The sequence below is a fragment of the Schistocerca piceifrons genome, chromosome 6, assembly GCF_021461385.2.
Source record: "Schistocerca piceifrons isolate TAMUIC-IGC-003096 chromosome 6, iqSchPice1.1, whole genome shotgun sequence".
Classification (NCBI taxonomy): Eukaryota; Metazoa; Arthropoda; class Insecta; order Orthoptera; family Acrididae; genus Schistocerca; species Schistocerca piceifrons.
This window is the reverse complement of record NC_060143.1, coordinates 330993806-331018208: the sequence shown is the minus strand read 5'-3', so window position 1 is coordinate 331018208 and position 24403 is coordinate 330993806. Positions and strand designations below refer to the sequence as shown.

Below are 24403 nucleotides of genomic sequence, written 5' to 3'. Positions count from 1 at the left end.
CCTAGCTTATGCCATCAATGTCTTATCTGGTTCCACCCTTATGGACACCAGGAAGACAGTCTACTACAGCTACTTTGAAACTATAATTCGATACGGAATAGTTTTCTGGGGAAACTCTATGAACAGCTCAAGATTACTAATACTTTAAAGGAGAATTGTAAGAAACATGTGTTTAGTCCAAAAAAGAACATCATGTTACAAATTATGTAAAAAATTAAAAATACTAACCATTCCTTCTCTGTACATCTATGAAATTTTTATTTTCAGATATAAAAATCAAAACCCACATGACAATTTTCATTTCAACCACAATTACAGTTCTTGTCACAGATAAAATTTCAAACTTCCCTTCCATAATTTAAAATTTTATGCTCAAACACCATTGTACACAGGATTAAAAATTTACAATAAATTAAATAATACAAATATGTTATTTAAGACACTAGTAGGAAAATGTTATTATTTAATTGAAGAATTCACGCAGGATAGTTTGGCAGTTTGAAAAGAAAAGAAAAAATAAAGGTTACGTATCGTATAACAAATTCTTAATATATTTTAAAAACTGTATTTCAAGCTGCAAAATGCCCATAAGTGTTATATATATTCTTGTTAAATTGTTCACGTCTAAAAATTCAGAAACATCTGATTAAATATGTTAATTATTACAACTTTATTTTTTAAAAGTAATTTGACATGTCTCTAGTACAAAAATCTTTGATTTGTAACTGTACGTTATGAGATGAATAAACTACATTCTACATTGTACATTCCATGAGCAATTCCAGCAGGAAACAGATTACAGAGTACCTGACGGCTCAACACAAAAGTTTTGTCTCAAGTACAGATAGTGCTGAGGATCAATGGACAAACTTCAAAACCATCGTACAATATGCGTTAGATGAGTATGTGCCAAGCAAGATCGTAAGAGATGGAAAAGAGCCACCATGGCACAACAACTGAGTTAGAAAACTGCTGCAGAAGCAAAGGGAGTTTCACAGCAAACATAAACATAGCCAAAGCCTTGCAGACAAACAAAAATTACGCGAAGCGAAATGTAGTGTGAGGATGGCTATGCGAGAGGCGTTCAATGAATTCGAAAGTAAAGTTCTATGTACTGACTTGGCAGAATATCCTAAGAAATTTTGGTCTTATGTCAAAGCGGTAGGTGGATCAAAACAAAATGTCCAGACACGCTGTGACCAAAATGGTACTGAAACAGAGGAAGACAGACTAAAGGCCGAAATACTAAATGTCTTTTTCCAAACCTGTTTCACAGAGGAAGACTACACTGTAGTTCCTTCTCTAGATTGTCACACAGATGACAAAATGGTAGATATCGAAACAGACGACAGAGGGATAGAGAAACAACTAAAATTGCTCAAAAGAGGAAAGGCCGCTGGACCTGATGGGATACCAGTTCGATTTTACACAGAGTATACGAAGGAACTTGCCCCCCTTCTTGCAGCGGTGTACCGTAGGTCTCTAGAAGAGCGTAGTGTTCCAAAGGATTGGAAAAGGGCACAGGTCATCCCCGTTTTCAAGAAGGAACATCGAACAGATGTGCAGAACTGTAGACCTATATCTCTAACGTCGATCAGTTGTAGAATTTTGGAACACGTATTATGTTCGAGTATAAAGACTTTTCTGGAGACTAGAAATCTACTCTGTAGGAATCAGCATGGGTTTCGAAAAAGACGGTCGTGTGAAACCCAGCTCGCGCTATTCGTCCACGAGACTCAGAGGGCCATAGACACGTGTTCACAGGTAGATGCCGTGTTTCTTGGCTTCCGCAAGGCATTCGATACAGTTCCCCACAGTCGTTTAATGAACAAAGTAAGAGCATATGGACGATCAGACCAATTGTGTGATTGGATTGAGGAGTTCCTAGATAACAGAACGCAGCATGTCATTCTTATTGGAGAGGAGTCTTCCGAAGTAAGAGTGATTTCAGGTGTGCCGCAGGGGAGTGTCATAGGACCGTAGCTATTCACAATATACATAAATGACCGGGAGGATGAAATCAGAAGTTCACTGAGGCTTTTTGCAGATGATGCTGTGGTGTATCAAGAGGTTGTAACAATGGAAAATTGTACTGAAATGCAGGAGGATCTGCAGCGAATTGACGCATGGTGCAGGTAATGGCAATTGAATCTCAATGTAGACAAGTGTAATGTGCTGCGAATACATAGAAAGATAGATCCCTTATCATTTAGCTACAAAATAGCAGGTCAGCAACTGGAAGCAGTTAATTCCATAAATTATCTGGGAGTACGCATTAGGAGTGATTTAAAATGGAATGATCATATAAAGTTGATCGTCGGTAAAGCAGACGCCAGACTGAGATTCATTGGAAGAATCCTAAGGAAATCCAATCCGGAAACAAAGGAAGTAGGTTACAGTACGCTTGTTCACCCACTGCTTGAATACTGCTCAGCAGTGTGGGATCCATACCAGATAGGGTTGATAGAAGAGATAGAGAAGATCCAACGGAGAGCAGCGCGCTTCGTTACAGGATCATTTAGTAATCGTGAAAGCGTTACAGAGAAGATAGATAAACTCCAGTGGAAGACTCTGCAGGAGAGACGCTCAGTAGCTCAGTACAGGCTTTTGTTAAAGTTTTGAGAACGTACCTTCACCGAAGAGTCAAGCAGTATATTGGTTGCTCCTACATATATCTCGCAAAGAGACCATGAGGATAAAATCAGAGAGATTAGAACCCACACAGAAGCATACCGACAATCCTTTTTTCCACGAACAATACGAGACTGGAATAGAAGGGAGAACCGATAGAGGTACTCAGGGTACCCTCCGCCACACACCATCAGGTGGCTTGCGGAGTATGGATGTAGGTGTAGATTTAGACAATGTGATACCCCACACATCCAGAATTGCAAAATAGTGGCTCCAGGAACACTCTTCCAAGTTTAAACACTTCTGCTGGTCACCAAACACCCCAGATATGAACATTATTAATCATATCTGGGATGCCTTGCAATGTGCTGTTCAGAAGAGATCGCCAGCCCCTCATATTCTTAAGGATTTATGGCAGCCCTGCAGGATTCGCGGTGTCAATTCCCTCCAGCACTACTTCAGACGTTTGTGGAGTCCATGCCTCATTGTGTTGTGGCACTTCTGCATGTTTGAGGGGACCTACACGATATTATGCAGGTGTACCAGTTTCTTTTGACTCTTCAGTGTATTTAAAGTTACTATGGAAGTGGTATCATCAGCACAAAGAATTGCTAGAACTAGGCCAGTTGTAAGAAACACCTCCTGAAACATTAAGAAATAAAGTAACTTTGCCCCTATCTGCATGAATAGCATGGTGGGGGGGGGGGGGGGAGGTGAGGGGGGGGGGGGTTGGGTGGGGAGGTGTTGTAGGGGAGGTCCAGTTTGAGAGCTGCAACTTTCTCACTAACATTAGTCTCACAGATCTTCTAAGTTTGTAAATTTGTGGTAAGTACTTATGGGACCAAACTGCTGAGCTCACTGGTCCCTAGGCTTACACACTATTTAATCTAATTTAAAGCAACTTACACTAAGGAGAACACACACACCCATGCCTGAGGGAGGACTCGAACCTCCGATGAGGGGAGCCATGCAATCCGTGGCAAGATGCCGCAGACGGCGCGGTTACCCCGTGCAGTGCAGATCTTCTAAGCTACAGCTAACAAGCCAGTGAACGGTTGTCCTTAAAATATAAGTTATGTCTGTATAACTATTAATTTCCTAGAAACAGGCATGTCTAACTAGAGCACCAGGAAAAAATTATTCTGGAAATAAATGAGGTGACACGACATTTTCTATAGCGTTCCACACTGCTGAGTTTGTTTTAAAACTGTACTAACAGTTAGTCACAGTTGTGTTATAAGTGAAATGTTCATAGACTTTTTGATTCATGAAATGTCCTACTATTTCTGAAAAAACTGCTGCAAGGAAACTGCACAGCATTTACTAACAGATGACTTGTCAAATTTCTTAAGAAAAGAAACATTCTCCTTAACCTTAAAACAGTCTACAGTAGGAAAATATGTAGCCCTTTGACTGGGGTTTACATCTGGTTATTGCATTTAAAACATGCTCTTTCATGCTAACTTTTCCACAACAATTTGCTTTATGTCTCCTTTTATCCTTGCAAGTCACAGGACACATTGTCCTGCTGAACATCATATCTTCTGCTTGGTTTTATTTTTCTCGCTAAGAAGCTATATGTTTTTGGTTCACAACTACGTAAGGATTAGTAGAATTTAGATATTCATCATTACTGCCATTTTTGCATCTTAATTTCATGTTCCACGAAGATTTTATCACTTGATTGGTAATGTTTGACACTTTTTAGTTTCTATTGAGGATTTCCTGTCTTAAAATGTTATCTTTTAATATAGTATTCCCAAAATATTTGAGTTTTGGGAATTATTTCAGTCTGGCCTCTTCCAGAAAGCAGTCCGAATCATTTCCTTCACTGTGGATGGTATTTCCTAAAGTTTAAATTTGCTGATTTACAGTTGTATTATTATTATCATCATTATTTTGTTCAGTATAGCAAGAATTTCCTGTACTGACTCTTCTGATTCTCCACATGTTACTCTTATAACAGCACAGGTTTTCAAATACAAGGGAATAAGCCTTACATTCAGTTTCATTTTAAATCTCATGATTAGATTCATAACTATGATCAACAGAATTGGTGATAAAACACACCCTTTTTTGATCTGGATATTGCTACAGAGCTGTAGCAAAAAATTGTCATTAGTATATTCCAAAGCAACTTACAGATCTTATGTGAGACAATACCAACAGTTTTAAACTACATCTAAGAATAATTGTGAAGTTGTCCCAAGTTTTCAGTACCTATCCATAAGTATTCTTGTAACAGACATGAAGTTCTTACTGCTTTAATCTCTCTTAATATCACTGTTCTGCCAACCCTCTTGCAGTTCAGCTTATCTTTCTCTCTTCTCTACATAATCTGTACCAGCACTTTCAAGGAGTGTGATTATACACAGATTTTTAAACGCAAGTAGGTGGCAATACACATGTTGAAATTTTGAGTAAGTACTGGAACCAAAAACAGAACTATACTTTCATGAAGGTTTTTCTGCATTTACTAAAAGAGAAACCATTCAGAAAAAATAGAAGAGAAAGAAATCCCCACAACAATTTTCTGCCAAAAGTTCTGGTCAAATGTAAATAATTTAGGAGTAGAGGTAACAATTCATCAAATAGTAGAGGCAATTAGTCATTGACAGGCAAATATACAAGATTATCCCCTCTATTGTGTTCTTACCTAAATATGATACTTTGCTTTATTTGTAACAAGAACACAGATGAATACAAATTTCACTTACAAGTTAATGACTGCTCCAGAAGATGATGTTCCATCACATGGCAGTTGCTCATTTTGGGCCTTAAAAATAAGCACATCAGGCTGAAATTAGAACCTGTACCAAAATAAAATACCCAATTTTAAATTTAATTTTTCTTTCTTCTCTTCACACCATACAGTATTGTCAGAGAACAGAAAAAAGTATAAATCCATCACTAAACTGCACTGGCAGTGTATCTACTGTAGTTAGTTTCTTTGCATCCCCATGGCAACAACAAACTTTATCATTTATATTTCACAAATGGGATAGAAAAGATGGTAATGACTTGGTAATACACATCAGTCTAGCAAATTAATAATTAAGGGCTATGATGCAGTAACAATGAACTGGCACTGAAATCAGGACTTGTCCTCAAAATTATCTGTAACTGTTCTCCTTTAACCTCCCATAGTTTCTTGAATACACAGCAACCACATTTCAGGACTAATGAAGTCATAACTGAATCTTTTTCTCATTTTCTCTAAATTAAGGTATCACCTTACCAAATAGAAGTAACCAGGGATATCGAATATATGTAGAGAAGGGCAGCACAAATTGTCATCGGTTTGTTTGACCTGTGGGAGAGTGTTACAATGGTGTTGAAGAAATTGAACTGGCGGACTCTTGAAGATAGATGTAAACTATTCGAAGAAAGTCTACTAACAAAGTTTCAAGAACCAGTTTTAAATGATGAGTCCAGGAACATACTATAGCCCCCTACATATCGCCCACATAGTCACTGTGTGGCCAAGATTAGAATAAGTACAGCACACACAGAGGCATTCAAACAATGATTCTCACCAGACTCCATACATGAATGACATGAGAAGAACCCCTAATAACCGATACAATGGGATATAACCTCTGACATGCACCTTCTGGTGGTCTGCAGAGTATGGATATAGATGTAGACCTTACTGTTCAGTTTCTGAACACGTTTTCTTTGTTGTTTCACAGAATGATTGCAGATGACATTGTAGGTGGTAACTTCCCCTGATTTCAATTTATTAGTCTGGTGATAAGATTACTGTTGCGTGAGACACTGTTGTCTTTGACATTGGTACTAACCCCAGCAGTGAAGGTAAGAGATTCTACTTATTCTTCAGCTCTCAGCTCCTGCCATGCTAGTGTGTCTTCTATGAGAAAGTTAAGTGAAAAGTACTTAGATTTTGTTCAATTATTGTAAAAAGAAAACAATTTGTTCTAGCACACATTAACATATTTTCTAGTAAATCAGTTGTCAAATGCTAAGAGTCTCTAAATACGAGAATTCTTCCAAGCTGTCATACAGAGGGAAGTGAGTTATCAGGCACAGCAATTAATAAACACAGGCATTTATATTCATAATAGCATTCTTGGGACTACCAATTCTGGCAATTCGTCAACAATGTTACCATCCGGTACTTCATGAGCTGGGCTGTGACACTGTTCTGCTCTACTATCCAATTCTTGGGCCTCCCAAACATCTTTGGACTGTTGGATAATAATCAACAGATTGTTTTCATGAAGCCTCAGGTTCAGTTCAAAGGGGGTGGTTGTTCTATCTTTGCCTGTATTATTTTGCTGGAATAGGTATAATTTTCAGTTCTCTTATTCTTCATCGTGGTTGTAATCCCGTTTGCTATAACTTTTGATTCCTCTCGCAAACTTAATTTTCGTTACTTTAACTATAGTAAGTATAAACCTAAATAACTGAATAATTTATTCAGTAATTACAAACTACATACTCACCATGGGGCACTTCGGTACGTTAGCTTCGGCATTAGTGATGAGAATAAAGATGGCCAGTAGAACTGCACCTATAAAATTCATTAATTCAATGAGAAAGGTGCATCATGTTACAATGTTGTCATAACTATTTATTACGATCACTTCTATCAGTTATATAACGATAAAAAAATTTTTCACTATTGACATACAGCAATACAGTTAAAAGAGTGTCTGTCTTGTATGCACGAAACTTCAGTATAAATGTTCGTTCTTATCGAATTTCTGTATACACTGTGGTGCTTGTAATGGTGTAAATGTGGGAGCGTGGGAATAGGTACAGTCACAATAACGTAATGCTTTTCACATGGATATTGACTCTGTTATACAACAATAATGGAAGAAATAATCCCTAGCCATATTGAATGAACCACTACCGGTACGGTATTCCAAAGGAAATAGAAGCCTAAATCATCAGGCACTTTCCAGTAATGCTAAAACCGTCTAAACTCCGTCAATCATTGCAAAGTATAACATTTCACTCAGTTCAGTGAGCTGTGTTAGTAGTTTTAAGACTGCTATTTCGGAAAATGGTGCCATGAATGACGTTGCAACAATCAGTACGCGAAAATGTTCTATAGTTTTAGACTATGGCGATTGTCTTTCGTTCTCATTCATTTATTTTTCGTATTTACTCTACGTCAATTGACTCTAGTTGATGATTTTTCAACCGAGGGTATTGGGAGCGTCGAATGCAGTTGGCCGGTTGTGAGAATGTATTTTCCAGCACCACAGTGTTTTTCAGTATTTTTGTTGTTGTACATTCAAATGACAGCGGGCCGAATAAATGATCAGAAGAGTAGAACAAGAGAGGTACCGGAAAAATGAAGCGTTCGGTATGTACTTCCTGAGCAACACGTTATGGTATCATACTCTTAGTAGGTACGGTATGGTGTGCGTATTTAATTGTAAACCCTTTTTTTCCATGATGTCCTGTAGATTACCTGCACTTTGTTCACAATACTGTAAATCTAATTTTATTAGGTTGGTTTATAACTTCATAGAGTGTTTATCTTTCATGTTGGTATTCTGGTTGCTATGGGTTCATTTATCGATAGTCATTTTTTTTATAGTTCACTGTTGCTATTTGAGTTTACATATTGTCATTTGGAGATAGTGAGTATAGCTATGGACGCTAGAAAATGGAGTGGCAAGTGAAGAAATGTGAACATTTCCGACATTGTTTGAGTTCATTAGGGGGAGTGACAGCAGTGGAGGCAGTTAGAAATATTTGCACCATATACATGGATAATGTCACTTGACTGAGCACGGCAAGAAAATGGTTTTTTCGTTTTAAGGAGGATCGTTTGGACACTAGTGACTGTGCACATTCAGGAAGACGATCAGGGTTTGATTAAGACCATTTAAACGCATTAATCCACATTGATCCACGTCAGTGTAATAGAGATCTGGCAAATGTGATGAACTGTGATCATTCCACAACTGTGCGACATTTTCATGGAATGAGGGAGTCCAAAAATCGAGTGTGTGGGTACCACATGCTCTAAAGTAAAAATCACAAAAATGTGCGGGTGGATATATGTGCATCTCGGCTTGATGGTCATTAGTTGGTTCGTGAACAACGCCGACCATTTCTATCCAGTATCGTTACGAGTGACGAGAAATGGTGTCTTTAAGCTAACATACGGAAAAGAAAGGAATGCCTGAGCCCAAACAAATTAGCAACTCCTCGTACAAAGAACTGCACACGTCCACAGAAGATAATGTTATGTATCTGGCGGAACAGCGACAGTGTGGTGTCCTGCGAATTGCTTCCGCGATGTGATCATCACTGCTGACATGTATTGTCAACTACTGAGACGTGTTGCAGACGCAGTCCAAGAACAACGGCCAGGAAGACTGCGTAAAGTGATGCTTCTCCACGATAATGCCCGCTCGCATTCTGATAGGTTGACAAAAAACACTATACAAGACTTGGGTTGGGAAGTCATTCCGCACTCACCTTCTTCACCTGATTTTGCGCCCTCAGATTTTCGCCTTCTTTGCACTCTTTCGAACAACCTCGAAGGAACTTCCTTTCGGGATGAAGATGCACCCCGAACATGGCTCGACGAGCTCATCACCTCAAAACCACGTGATTCCTACAGTTGCGCAATAGAAAAGTTACCCCAGCGCTGGTTAATTATAGTAAGTAGTGAAGGAGAGTGTCTTATTGACGACTAAAGCCTCTGTTATGTGAATCTGTTCTGTTTATTAAACTTACGGAAAAACGCTATGAACTTGTACACCAACCGAATATCTCCATATGTCGTCAAACATCGGGATATTTACAAGAGTAGGACGCTTTATGATCACCTGGATTGATAACCATTTTGTAACAAAAATGTATTTCATTCCCACTACACGTGCAACGAACCGCAACTGCCCATCGCCAAGAAATGCAGATGATAAACGGGTATTCATTGGACAAATATATTATGCTAGAACTGACATGTGATTACATTTTCACGCAATTTGGGTGCACTGATCCTGAGAAATCAGTACCCAGAACAACCACCTCTGGCTGTAATAACGGCCTTGATACGCCTGGGCATAGAGTCAGACAGAGCTTGGATGGCGTGTACAGGTACAGCTGCCCATGCAGCTTTATACGATACCACAGTTCATCAGGAGTGGTGACTGGCTTATTGCGACGAGCCAGTTGCTCGGCCACCATTGACCAGACGTTTTCAATTGGTGAGAGATCTGGCGAATGTGCTGGCCAGGCACCAGTCGAACATTTCCTGTATCCAGAAAGGCCCGTACAGGACCTGCAACATGCGGTCGTGCATTATCCTGCTGAAATGTAGGATTTCGCAGAGATCAAATGAAGGGTAGAGCCACGGGTCGTAAGACATCTGAAATGTAACGTCCACTGTTCAAAGTGCCGTCAATGCGAACAAGAAGTGACCGAGACGTGTAACCAATTGCACACCATACCATCACGCCGGGTGATACGCCAGTATGGCGATGACGAATACACGCTTCCAATGTGCCTTCACCGCAATGTCGCCAAACTCGAATGTGACCATCATGATGATGTAAACAGAACCTGGGTTCATCCGCAAAAATGACGTTTTGCCATTCGTTCACCCCAGTTCATCGTTGAGTACACCATCGCAGGCGTTCCTGTCTATGATGCAGCATCAAGGGTAACCGCAGCCATGGCCTCCGAGCTGATAGTCCTTGCTGCTGCAAACGTCGTCGAACTGTTTGTGCAGATAGTTGTTGTCTTGCAAACGTCTCCATCTGTTGACTCAGGGATCGAGACGTGGCTGCACGATCCGTTACAGCCATGCAGATAAGATTCCTGTCATCTCGACTGCTAGCGATACGAGGCCGTTGGGATCCAGCACGGCGTTCCGTATTACCCTTCTGATCCCACCTATTCCATATTATGCTAACAGTAATTGGACCTCGACCAACGCGAGCAGCAATGTCGCGATACGATAAACCGCAATCGCGATAGGCTACAATCCGACCTTTATCAAAGTCGGAAACGTGATGGTACGCATTTCTCCTCCTTACACGAGGCATCACAACAACGTTTCACCAGGCAACGCCGGTCAACTGCTGTTTGTGTATGAGAAATCGTTTGGAAACTTTCCTCATGTCAGCACGTTGCAGATGTCGCCACCGGCGCCAACCTTTCGCGAATGCTCTGAAAAGCTAATCATTTGCATATCACAGCATCTTCTTCCTATCGGTTAAATTTCGCGTCTGTAGCAACTCATCTTCGTGGTGTAGCAATTTTAATGGCCAGTGGTGTATCTGCAGATCGGATATAGGCGGGAAAATCGCAGCGATCGATCGTTGATAGCTCTGAACTCCCGTGGAATCTTCACTTTGCAGATAAACTGTAGGTGACACGAGCTTCTCCGTCTGATGAATCATATGCAACATGTGACAACGTAGCTGTCTAGAGACAGGCAGAAACAAGAACTAAGGAGAATCGAGAAGTCTGTTCTCGAGAACCGAAATGAATCAAATACCGAACCAAGAGCTTCGGCAAGTATAACATCTAGCTTTTTTGAAAAAGCCACACAGCCTTATACTAGCGACCTCTTTTGCAGTTAAATGAAAGATGTGGAACTTCGAGATGCAACGTTTGCACTGCTCACTGCAATTGCAGCAACAAATTTGTGTAGTGCATTGATAGTCGTATGCAGCAAATTCTATCTAATTATCTGCAAATACTCTCACTCGGCGAACTGAATATACTCGTATTACCTGAGATTTTTCCTCACAAACTGAAGATGATATCCGAGGATGTTCTATTCGACAGAACCGAGGCATCTTATCACTCGGCATAGAAACCTGGAAACTGAGGATTTGAAACTAATATCTTTCGATCTCGATAGATTTCGTTTCGATCAGTGTGGCACCGACAATGGTCGGCAGACGACGCGCGATTATATCGGCCGACAGCTTGGAGACGAGTGCTGCATTGTAGATTTTTGCGGTTAAAACGACACCGAATACATGTGAATGACTATATTTGTTTGGAAAAGAACGTTGTGTGTACTGTGTGCTCTTTTCTCTGTTACTGGAACAACCAGACAAGTTTCACGAACATTAGCGATGAAGAGAGAAACTTGTAATTACGTACTAGAGATGATTCGTGGTGACACTGAAAAGCAAGGTTACAAACACTCTACACCACTTAAAATAAATTCAGGAAAACGGACATTAACCTTCAATGACTGTCATTCAGCATATGTGTGAAAGACAAAAATGAATTTTAGAATCAGGTATAGTGAACACCTAAAGCACTGAAAAGTTTAAACACATAAACCACTTCTGCAAACTATCTCATATAACATAGTCACCGCTCTGCTGTCTTGAAAACGCCATTAAGCAGGTAATAATAATTCGCAGACAGCTAATCCCTATCTACCATACACCTAAAAAGCTCCACTACAGTAACCTTAAGCATCAAAATTGACAAACGCTACCTTCCTTACTTGAACACACTATTTTTAATGGTTGAAATGGCTCTGAGCACTATGGGACTTAACATCTGAGGTCATCAGTCCCCTAGAACTTAGAGCTATTTAAACCCAACTAACCTAAGGACATCATACACTTCCATGCCCGAGGCAGGATTCGAACCTGCGACCGTAGCTGTCGCGCGGTTCCAGATTGAGGCGCCTAGAACCGCTCGGCCACACCGGCCAGCCACTATTTTTAGTGTTTATAATCTAGGCCATTGATTTCCGTTACAGATTTTTCCTCTGTGGCAGGTGACATGCTGCATTAAGTATAGACATGAGGCTGAAATTTGGTAGAAAGCCACAGGACATGCATAAAGAAATACACAGTCCAGTAACTTAAATGTGACTGTCTGTCAAAAACTTTAATAAGCACGTTTTGCCGCACGGACGTGTAGCAGGAGAGTCATTGGGTTTCTGGAAGGTCTCAACAAACATGTGGAACCATGCGAACTCCAGTACCCTGCACTAGTTCCCTCGGTCGAAGATTCATGATGCGAATAATCCTATCGCGGGCCGGCCGGAGTGGCCAAGCGGTTCTAGGCGCTACAGTCTGGAACCGCGCGACCGCTGCGGTCGCAGGTTCGAATCCTGCCTCGAGCATGGATGTGTGTGATGTCCTTAGGTTAGTTAGGTTTAAGTAGTTCTAAGTTCTAGGCGACTGATGACCACAGCAGTTAAGTCCCATAGTGCTCAGAGCCATTTGAACCATGTTGAACCCTATCGCGGTGGTCTCACAGATTCTCGATTGGGTTTAAATCCAGGAAGTCTGGTGGCCAAGGGAGTACCGTCAATTTATCCTGGTGGTCTCCGAACCACGATCATATACTGCAAGCGGTGTGACACGTTGCATTGTTCTGCTGGTAGCTGCCATCGTGCTGAGAAAAAACAAGGAGAGATGCATACTGTGATGATCTAGTGTGCCTTCCAGAATGACGAAATCGCCTCGGGAATCACGAAAACATTCGCTAGACCATAGCGCTCCCTCCTCCGGTCTGAACCCTTCCGACGATTCTTGCAGTCTGCTCGCTTTCAGACTTTTCACGCCGATGGATTCTAAAACGCGATTCATCCGAAAAGGCCATCTTTCACCACTCAGTGAACGTCCAGTTGGGGTATTGGCGTGCAAACTCCAACCTTCGTCACTGATGAACTGCAGTCCGCATCGGTGCATGAACCAGGCTCCTCCTGCTGAAACCCTTACGCCAAACCCTTTGCCGAACGATCGTTGAGGATGTAGTATCATTGGCACAGATACTACTACAACGCCGCGTCAACACAAGGTTGGTAGCCCGTCGTCTGCCGAGGACAGCGCACTCTAGCGGGCTGTGCAGCTCGACGGAACTGGAGTGTGCCTCGTTCACTTCTTAGCTAGATTTCAACCTAGGCAGGCTCACTTTCATAATCGGCCCTCAGCCAGTTCAGTAATGTTTGCGTTGGTTCTCTGAGGAGGGCCCATCAGGCTTAGTCCCTGAGAATATGTTATATTAGTTCATGGTATTCCATGTTACGAGATTGTCGGTTCATAGCCGCAGCTGCAGTCCTACAAACTGCTGAAGATGAGTAATTTCATTGTACCATGTGTTTCTTGAAACAATAATCCTTCTCTCTAACAGTGTGCCATACCGCATATTATTGCAACCAGGAATTTACAAATGTCATAAACGTTTCAAAGAAGGTCGAGAAGACGTTGAAGACGACGACCGCTGTGGACACCCTGTCATATCAGTTACTGTGGAAGAAGCAAAGAAAATGTTTCTGGAAAATCGTCTAATCACTATTAGAGAGATACTGATGATATAGGCACATCCTTTGGCTCATGCTGAGCAATTTTTTCGGATGTATTGGGCATGAAAAGTGTAGCAGCAATTGTTGCGCAGTGGTTGAATTTCGATCAAAATCGACGTCGTGTAGACATCGCTCAGGAATTGCTAAATCAAGTCGACAACAATCCATGTCACGAGAACAGGTGACGGCTATGATGTCGAAACCAAGACACACTCGTCCGAATGGAAACTGCCTAAAGAGCCAAGAGCGAAAAAGATTCGGCAAGTACGATCACATGTCAAGATTCTTCTCACTACTTTTTTAAAAGCAGAATCACTGAAGGAGCTGAACACCATGACGGAGAGCAAGTTCCAGATGGAAAAAAGCGCTGGCGCAAGTGGATTATATCTGAGGGAGATTATTTTGAAGGGGACAAAGTTGACGATGAATAAAGATTCATTAAGAAAAAAAAATCCCTTTAATTTTTGAGCACTCCTCGAAAACCCACACATTCATTTTAATCTCCTCATCATTGTGAAATTACGCATCATATGCTATGTGTTACTTGTATTAAGCCTTCTTTACACCGGAATGAAGAGAAGCAAATGAGTATTCGCAGACAGTGTTCACTGTTGACTACCATTCGCTTGTATCTGTGAACAAGCGGTTGCACTGGAGGGAACGGAAGAGAACGCGAGAGAACGAGCATATGTTGCCAACCATATGAATGCTGTATTATTATTTTTGGCACTAGTGACCACCATCCAGGTTTCACTCACAAAAGGACCATCTGACCTGTTTCGATGACACATAAGTATGTTGCAGAAGGACCTGCTCGCAGTACCTGGCTAGCGGCTTTTCATGCAACGGCCTCTAGCTTCCGAGAAAATCAATGTTGAAGTTTTATGTGTACGTAGGTGTATATCCGTAGCGTTACTCATGTTTCGAACAGGCGTGCGTATCGCAGCAGCTAAGGTTAGAAAGAAAAAAAGAAAGAAAGAGAGAGAGATAAGGAGAAAGAGAGAAAGATTGTTTAAATGCTACACATGTACTCTCCCTCCCCCTAATTTTTTTTTCTATTTTGTCGTTCAGAATATCATTAAATACAATGTGGACGGCAAGTTTCTTTCTTTTTTACTAACAAAGCCACGGAGGTTTGATGCTCTGTGGAGGTAGTACCACTTTATACGAACAGATGGTGCTGGCTGTATGAACTTCATAATCTGTATTAATGAATCACAGTCAACATATTCCCACAGTTGTTTTTCTGATCCTGGCAAATGTTGTACTGGTGCACTTCTTCAAGGCAGAATATTTTGATAAATTTAACGCACCTTCCTTGGCAAGTTAATGAAAAAACAAAAAATAATATAGCTTATCTCTAAACTCTAATCAGGAGGATAAGAAAGACGATCTTGTAAAAATATAATACTCTTCAGTTCAATGTATTTCCACCCTGCTTTTTAATTCTGTCTGTACAGTCCTCTGTGGTTATTACTGTTTTTCGCCTTTTCTAAGGGTGTTATTAAAAATGAGACTAAAACATGAAAATGGTAGTTCTCAAATTCAAGGCCTTCAGGCAAGTGGAATGTCGTAGCACCAAAAGTGCTCAAACATTGGGTGTTGATCCAAAAACCGCTAGACTTTGGGTTACCAGAGCTGATGGTAATGTTGGCGACAGCAACAGAGTAGGACGACGAACAAACTCAACACCAAACACACAAATGGTACAGATTAAAACTGGCATCTGTACTCAGGCAATCGCCAAACATCTGAATTTGTCAGATGACTACCAGCAAAGACAGAAGACAATCAGTAGGACAACTATAAAATTTTTATTCGTAGACAATCCTGGGGAAGGCATGCTTATATCCAACCAAAAAAACTCTTGCCGTCAGAGAAACCATTGTTGATCATCAGGTATCCTGTAAAAGAGTAATGATTTCTGCAACGCTAACCATGACGGAAAAAGGATGAACATTTTGTTTGCAGATTAGGCTCCAGTAGAGCAGAAACAAAATTCACGAATCCGCAGAAAAGAACCTGTCTTATCCACAGACAAAAGCTAGGATTGAAGGTACAGGTCGCTGGCGGTATCTGTGGCTATGGAAAAACTGTACAGCAAGGTGTTGATGCAGAAACGACGGCCAATAGTGATAATTATCGGGAAACAGTCCACAATGGTCTTTTCCCAAATCCAGAAAATGCTGTTCTTATGCAAGATAGGACAGCAGGTCACGCAACCAAATAAACAACAGCGCTTCTGAAGAGGTCATTCTCTGTTGTTTGGGAAGTCTGGTCTGGAAACAGTTCAGATCTAAATCCTATAGAATGACTTTGGGCCAGGCTACAGGATGCAGTCTTCAAAAAACCCAGCAGAGACTAGATTATTTCACGTGTTGAGGAGAAATGGAATTCGGTCGCCCCTGAAGAGACATCAGTGTTTGCTCGTAGTAATTTTCTTAATAAACCAATCATTCAGTAAAATTTCTTCAAATGTTTGCTCCGTTTGTTAGAGAAGAAATTACAGAATCTTCTTACTCGCTGTCGCTTGCTGCCGGCCGCTGTGGCCGAGCGGTTCTACGCGCTTCAGTCCAGAACCGCTCGCGGCTGCTACGGTCGCAGGTTCGAATTCTGCCTCGGGCATGGATGTGTGTGATATCCTTAGGTTAGTTAAGTTTAAGTAGTTCTAAGTCTAGAGGGTTGATGACCTCAGATGTTAAGTCTCATAGTGCTTAGAGCTATTTGAACCATTTGTCGCTTGCTGTGCTATAAAACATATCCAGATGATATTTCTCGTAGAAGCAACCAAAATACCATTTCGTAGAGCACCAAGCACATGTAATGGAAACTACTGGCTTGCGGGCACAAGGATTTTTCAGAAACGATATCGGAAAACACAGTTTGAATTCAGAGAGATTGATCCCTCTTCGATCAACTACAGTACTAAACACAGGTATCTGATCATTCCTGCAAAGCAGGTGAAGTAAATTAACGCAGAATTAACGAACGTATGTTTATGGACTTTCCTCTCGAAGCGATTTCTCTCTTACTTTCTAGCAAGTCGGGAGCATTTGAAATGTTTGTCGTGAAAATTTTAACCTGTCCGTAAAAGTAAACATCACAGTGTTGGGCAACTGAAGAACATATGGGGGGGGGGGGGGGGAGGGGGGGGGGGGAATAATTTTTACAATGCAGTTTCGTGGTTTTCTTTACGATTTGATCGTAAAGTGTCTGACCAGTCTGCCCTCTTAATAAGTCAGTAATGCAAAGAAATTTATCATGTGCCACATGCGGAAGGAGTGACAGATTTTAAATCTCTTCACGCAGCACTTTATATTTTAATTTACGAGTCAACCCGTCAACTCTGTTTTTGAACAATCCAATAAAATTCTCCTGGTACTTTGTGCATACATAAGAAAACCTAAGGGAATATCTTTTCTGAAGCTGTTATAGTACACTGTGCTGCGTAGGAATGGCTTATCTTGCTCAAATCTTTTTTCTGCGCAGGCGCGGTTTTCTCTCCTTGCTCCGCAAGGTATCTGTTGCACGTCGATTGGTATTAGCAGGCGGTATGATCAGTATTCATTGTATAATGGAGGTCAAAATTAGGGATGAGTACCTTCGTCTGTGTCTGGAATCCTTTCGCAGTTGTTATTACTTCGTCCATCGTTGCGACCTCTTTGGAACTGCCCGAATATTTGGCATTAAAAGTACGCACCACAAACGGAATACACATTTGAAGGAAGTAGGCTGTAGTGACTGGTGTATGAATGAAATTCCTACGGCGAAAATGGCTAGTTTTGAATAATTTTGCATGTCATATACAAACCTCAACAAAAGTTTGAAATATTATACAGTTTATTACAATGACTTCTTATAGTACACTCGTTGAGATTTGTACGATACCTTATTAACATAATAAACATAATTCCTTCTTAAAACAAGAACGAGTTTGGTTAGATACAAGAAATCATTACAAAACAAAGCAGGCTCTCTCCTAAGTGTACATCTTGTAAACAAAAACATTGAACATCTTTCTCTTCAGACGATGATTATCAGTCTTTAGCAGTGAGTATGTGCTTCCAGCATACTGATGAGTTCTTCCACTCTGCGAGGCATGGTCTGGATGAGATGATCAAGTTTATCTTCGGGTATGAGGTTCCACTCGTCAATGGCAGTTTCAGTGAGGTCCTGTGCAATGACCACCTTCAACAGGTCCTACCATTGCCCTATTATATTCATGTCTGGGAAGTGTACTTGTCAATGAATGCGGTTGACGATGCATCTTCGAAGATGTTGAGACAGTGCTAGCGTACCTTGCACACCATCGATTAGGATGAAGTTGTCAACGACTTCACGTCGTTCGTGGTTCCTGTTGGATGTATCGGGAACCAATCAAATTGCTGTCGATGGGAATCAGAGGGGTCTACCGTCCTATCATTAGTGGCGCCCAGAACATTACAAAAATGGTTCAAATGGCTCTCAGCACTGTGGGACTTAACAGCTGAGGTCATCAGTCCCCTAGAACTTAGAGCTACTTAAACCTAACTAACCTAAGGACATCATACACATCCATGCCCGAGGCAGGATTCGAACCTGCGAGCGTAGCGGTCGCGCGGTTCCAGACTGAAGCGCCTAGAACCGCTCGATCACACCGTCTGGCCAGAACATTACGCTTTCAACTGCAAACGTATGAACTTCCTGAACGTATCGGTGTTGCCGGTGTCGTCTAGCGCTTCTCCAATCTCTAACACGTCTAGTGTCCGATCGCAAACCAGTCCTGGTCTCATCAACAAAGCCGGCCTCGATGGCCGAGTGGTTCTAGGCGCTTCAGTCCGGAACCGCGTAACTGCTACAGTCGCTGGTTCGAATCCTGCCTCGGGCATGGATGTGTGTGATGTCCTTAGGTTTAAGTAGGTCTCTAGGGGACTGGTGACCTCAGATGTTATGTCCCATAGTGCTCAGAGCCATTTGAACCATTTTTTTCGTCAACAAACATGACATTATTCCATTCTGCAATAGTTCTGATGTGCGTTGATGTGCAAGAGACCAGGTCCTGCAATTGCGTCGGTTCGATTGGTTCAGTGCAAAACTTCTCATTGGTCTTCTGGAATAAAGACCATCCTGATGAAATCTTCTACGCACTGTTTGGTCTGAGATACGTAGCCCTGTTGACCGGGGAAGTCATTTCCAATATTTTTAGCAGCTGATGTTGGGCGCCTGCGAGCCGACAGTTGAGAGAAACGATCCTGTGTTGGTGTTGTCGTACGAGGACGACCAGCGAGGTCTATTGTTCACGTTTCCCGTCTCTCTATATTTTCTTCGCACCTTAGGCACACCACTTTGAGCGACAAGAACCGATCGGCAACATCTTCCTGTGTGTGACCTGCTGAAAGTAAAGCCACTATCCGGACTCTATCAAAGTATTGTATGCCTCTACGTGGCATGATATTGCAGTGCTGAACACTAACTGAATGAAGCTGTTGTTGATACTGGACTGCTCGCGGTGTGCCGGTGCGGCAGCGGTATGTTTACATGACTGGGTAACGGCCACAAAGCATGCCACTAGTAAACACCGCCCATTATATGCGCTCTAACTGTATAGTGTATGAAGCGCCTAGGTCAGTGAGACCTGTAGTATCATTTTATGATAGTAATCCAAACTATTGTTGAGCAATGTCTAATTTAATGATATTGTATACGATGAAATAGAACAAAATGGAAGTATGCGGGCAGCGTTTGAACCAGTGCTAGCAACGTGTTAAGCCTAGTTTATACGATGACATTGGGTTGCGCCACTCGTAGTGTGGAATGAGTTGCACGCAAGTGGTTTCATGTATGACTGTACACACGGCGACACCAGCATACACTTCAGTTTCGTCGTTTTGTGGGTCCCTGAGTCGGGTCTGAAATGAAAGCTTTGGCAGCTGCACGTTGCACGAGTTATGAGGGAGTTAAAGCTTGTTGTATGGAATCGCTGCACACGAAAAAAAAAAAAAAAAAGAAACGTGTTCCGATTCGTGACTGGATGAAGAAAAGACGTCAGCTCGGTTGCTCAGCATCCTTGCTGAAATAATGTATTACTGAAGATTCGAGAAGTTGTTTTAATTATCTTAGAATGTCACCAGAACTGTTTACTTTCTTCTAAATAGAGTTAATTATGCGATAAGGAATAAAAGTATTGTGATGGATGAAGCACTGTCGCCAGAACTGAAATTACATATCATATTGCGTGTTTTACAATCGAGAACACTTGGCATGCTATAAGATACAGGTTTAGTTGGTGATGACGCTATTTCATTAACACAATAATTATTACTGTTAATGTTAATAATTACTGAAAATTAGCAACAATAATTGTTCGAAGCAGACTGCATTAAGAAGAGAGTGCTTTGCAAACTACTCTCTTGAAGATAGATCTGTACAGTGGCAATATTTCAAAATTCTAACATATGTGAATGTGGAGCACTACAGCGACGTTTTAAACAGATGAATATTGAAAAAAGAATGCAGCTTCTTGAATTTGTATAGCCTTCACTCCTGTCAACAATATTCCTTAACAAAGAGTTGGCCAACTCGAACGATGGGATGTTTAGTCTTGTAGACGAGAGCATTGCCACAGCTAGAATTACACTTGCTTGTATTTTTCTTAATTCTGTTATATATGTGCTCCTAACTCAATAAATTTTGCCCTGCAGCTCAGATATTGTCAAACCATCTATGTCATGATCGCACATGACGGTCTCAATGGCAGCAATATGTTGCTTATTTTTGTAATCAGCATCACTGAAATCCCAGAAACACCTATGCATAGCATAGATATTCAAAAACCGAACATTATTCTCTCTTCCCACATCACATTTCAGTTTGTCTACACTTTACGAACACACATAACCTCAAAACTCACGCAAGTAGTGTTGACAAGGTTAGAACACGCCGAAAGTGTTTAGTTTCACTAACGAGTTGCGCAAACGCGCGGCGCGCATACGCAGTGGCCGGTAACGCAGTTGCCTGCAATAACCTAGTGTCGTCGTGTAAACTAGGCTTTAGTTACGAACCTTAGCAGCTGCTCTACGCTCACTTGGTTCAAAAAAATGATTCTGAGCACTATGGGACTTAACTTCTGAGGTCATCAGTCCCTTAGAACTTAGAACTACTTAAACCTAACTAACCTAAGGACGTGGCACACATCCATGCCCGAGGCAGGATTCGAACCTGGGACCGTAGCGGTCGCGCGGTTCCAGACTGTAGCGCCTAGAACCGCTTTTTTTTTTTTTTTGTTTAGATTCATTTTGTTCGTTTTCGTTCATTGCATCTGATCGGGGCAGACGTCCTAAGACACCCTCTTAAGTTCGTTGTTCATCTAGTAACTCAGTTTTTTTTTATTTCAGAGGGCAGCTAACCCCCTGACCGAACACGCTGAGCTACCGTGCCGGCGAGAATATGTGCGCAGAGGTAACAAGGTCGTTGCCATATGGACCTACAAATGCAAGCAACCTTTAGACGAATATACACTCCTGGAAATGGAAAAAAGAACACATTGACCCCGGTGTGTCAGACCCACCATACTTGCTCCGGACACTGCGAGAGGGCTGTACAAGCATTGATCACACGCACGGCACAGCGGACACACCAGGAACCGCGGTGTTGGCCGTCGAATGGCGCTAGCTGCGCAGCATTTGTGCACCGCCGCCGTCAGTGTCAGCCAGTTTGCCGTGGCATACGGAGCTGCATCGCAGTCTTTAACACTGGTAGCATGCCGCGACAGCGTGGACGTGAACCGTATGTGCAGTTGACGGACTTTGAGCGAGGGCGTATAGTGGGCATGCGGGAGGCCGGGTGGACGTACCGCCGAATTGCTCAACACGTGGGGCGTGAGGTCTCCACAGTACATCGATGTTGTCGCCAGTGGTCGGCGGAAGGTGCACGTGCCCGTCGACCTGGGACCGGACCGCAGCGACGCACGGATGCACGCCAAGACCGTAGGATCCCACGCAGTGCCGTAGGGGACCGCACCGCCACTTCCCAGCAAATTAGGGACACTGTTGCTCCTGGGGTATCGGCGAGGACCATTCGCAACCGTCTCCATGAAGCTGGGCTACGGTCCCGCACACCGTTAGGCCGTCTTCCGCTCACGCCCCAACATCGTGCAGCCCGCCTCCAGTGGTGTCGCGACAGGCGTGAATGGAGGGACGAATGGAGACGTGTCGTCTTCAGCGATGAGAGTCGCTTCTGCCTTGGTGCCAATGATGGTCGTATGCGTGTTTGGCGCCGTGCAGGTGAGCGCCACAATCAGGACTGCATACGACTGAGGCACACAGGGCCAACACCCGGCATCATGGTGCGGGGAGCGATCTCCTACACTGGCCGTACACCACTGGTGATCGTCGAGGGGACACTGAATAGTGCACGGTACATCCAAACCGTCATCGAACCCATCGTTCTACCATTCCTAGACCGGCAAGGGAACTTGCTGTTCCAACAGGACAATGCACGTCCGCATGTATCCCGTGCCACCCAACGTGCTCTAGAAGGTGTAAGTCAACTACCCTGGCCAGCAAGATCTCCGGATCTGTCCCCCATTGAGCATGTTTGGGACTGGATGAAGCGTCGTCTCACGCGGTCTGCACGTCCAGCACGAACGCTGGTCCAACTGAGGCGCCAGGTGGAAATGGCATGGCAAGCCGTTCCACAGGACTACATCCAGCATCTCTACGATCGTCTCCATGGGAGAATAGCAGCCTGCATTGCTGCGAAAGGTGGATATACACTGTACTAGTGCCGACATTGTGCATGCTCTGTTGCCTGTGTCTATGTGCCTGTGGTTCTGTCAGTGTGATCATGTGATGTATCTGACCCCAGGAATGTGTCAATAAAGTTTCCCCTTCCTGGGACAATGAATTCACGGTGTTCTTATTTCAATTTCCAGGAGTGTAGAAAACTTATGGTGGGAAGTAAACCATCACGCTACACTGTCGACGACACAATGAAAACAACGCCTTCGAGAAATCTTACGTAATAATCGTGGGTGGGTTGGTTACTAAAAGTATACTCGTCCACAAAACCCATCTGGACAATTATCTGATAATCGGTCAAGCTTTGCTTTGTCGCAGCTCTTTAGCATACAAGTCCATTTACTTTCAGTCTCCTCCTTACAATTCTTGCAATGCAAGGTAACTGAAAAATCTCATCCACTCGACGCCAACTGAGGAGTTGACTGGTGCATGTGTTGTTCAACACACAGTAGTTGTCACCCTCACTGGAATCAATGACTGAGTGTGTGTGTGTGTGTGTGTGTGTGTGTGTGTGTGTTCTCGTGTTCACACACAATCTGAATAAATACCATAACATTAGAGAGACAACCATCAATAAATATTGCATCAATTATGACTGTAAAGTATTTTAATGCAATGGGAAGTTACAAACTGAACTTTTACCCAACCCACGACCTGCATATTACGTTAAGTAAGATGTATTAACTCCATAGTATCGTTAGCAGAGACAGTGCGCTCTTGTTGTCACTCGGCCACCCCGGCCGGCTTACGCTCACTTGGTCGAAACATGAGTAACGTTACGGATATAGAAGGTACGCATAAAACTTCAGCATCGATTTCTCGGAAACTGGGGGCCACCATATGAAAAGCGGCTAGACAGGTACTCAGGTACTCAGAACAAACTTAAGACTCATTACAATCCATGATTGATAGGTCTGATGGTTCCCTTGTCAGTTATAGCCACTATACAAAACTGCAGTGTACAGATGTGATTACATTTCGTGGCGAGTGTGTCATTTTCACGAAGGAAGCAACATGGTGTAGTAAAGGAAGAATGTAGGCTAAGAGGTCTGAAATGTAAAGCGCTTGAGGGAGAGCGCTTAACACTGAAATACTGCTCCAGCCTTATTTAGCATTATTCCAGCCCAGAACTTTTCAAATCTTTTATTTGATGCATTCTGCTGGTTTCTCATTACAACTGGGGGAGTTATTTAAAAACAGAATACTAATAACCGACGAGCAACATAACATGAAACACTCTGGCTATTAGCTCCTGGAGACATTTATGTTTCACATTCGAGTACCTACCACATCTGAGACAGTTCTTGGTGGCTGCAGTGATATATGTGAAGCACTTCTGGGATTTTATTAAAGAACATATAAGGTAGATATCAATAAACTATGATTAAGGAAATGTGAACAAACATACAACCTGCCACATAAGCTAAATGATAAAATCAGCTGTAACGTTTGTTAGAGGTCTGAGAGCGTGGTCATGGGAAAATAATTTTTGTTTACTTAATCGTTACATAACAAATTCGAAAACAACAGTGATCATCCCAGAGCGACTTCTGCAGCGCAGTAGAAGCAACATTGGCAACATGTGGGCAAGCATTATCCTGCAACAGGCAGTATGTTTACTTCCACTGAAATAATATCAGGGCAAGCCCACATATTGGAAAGGCTGTTTCAAGTAAGCTGAAGAAGTTTCCTGGGAAGCCCTTATACAGGATGG

The 24403-nt window shown here is 42.3% G+C and overlaps 1 protein-coding gene across 1 annotated transcript in view; it reads right to left on the bottom strand.

Moving 5' to 3' along the window:
* Window positions 1-24403, bottom strand: part of LOC124802759 — a 428511-nt gene that overhangs the window by 392953 nt on the left and 11155 nt on the right. Inside the window, exons 2-3 of the mRNA XM_047263751.1 lie at window positions 7098-7165; window positions 5349-5407 (exon numbers count right to left, since the gene is read on the bottom strand). Coding sequence (XP_047119707.1) covers window positions 5349-5407; window positions 7098-7165 — 127 coding nt within the window. The remainder of the gene's footprint in view (window positions 1-5348; window positions 5408-7097; window positions 7166-24403) is intronic.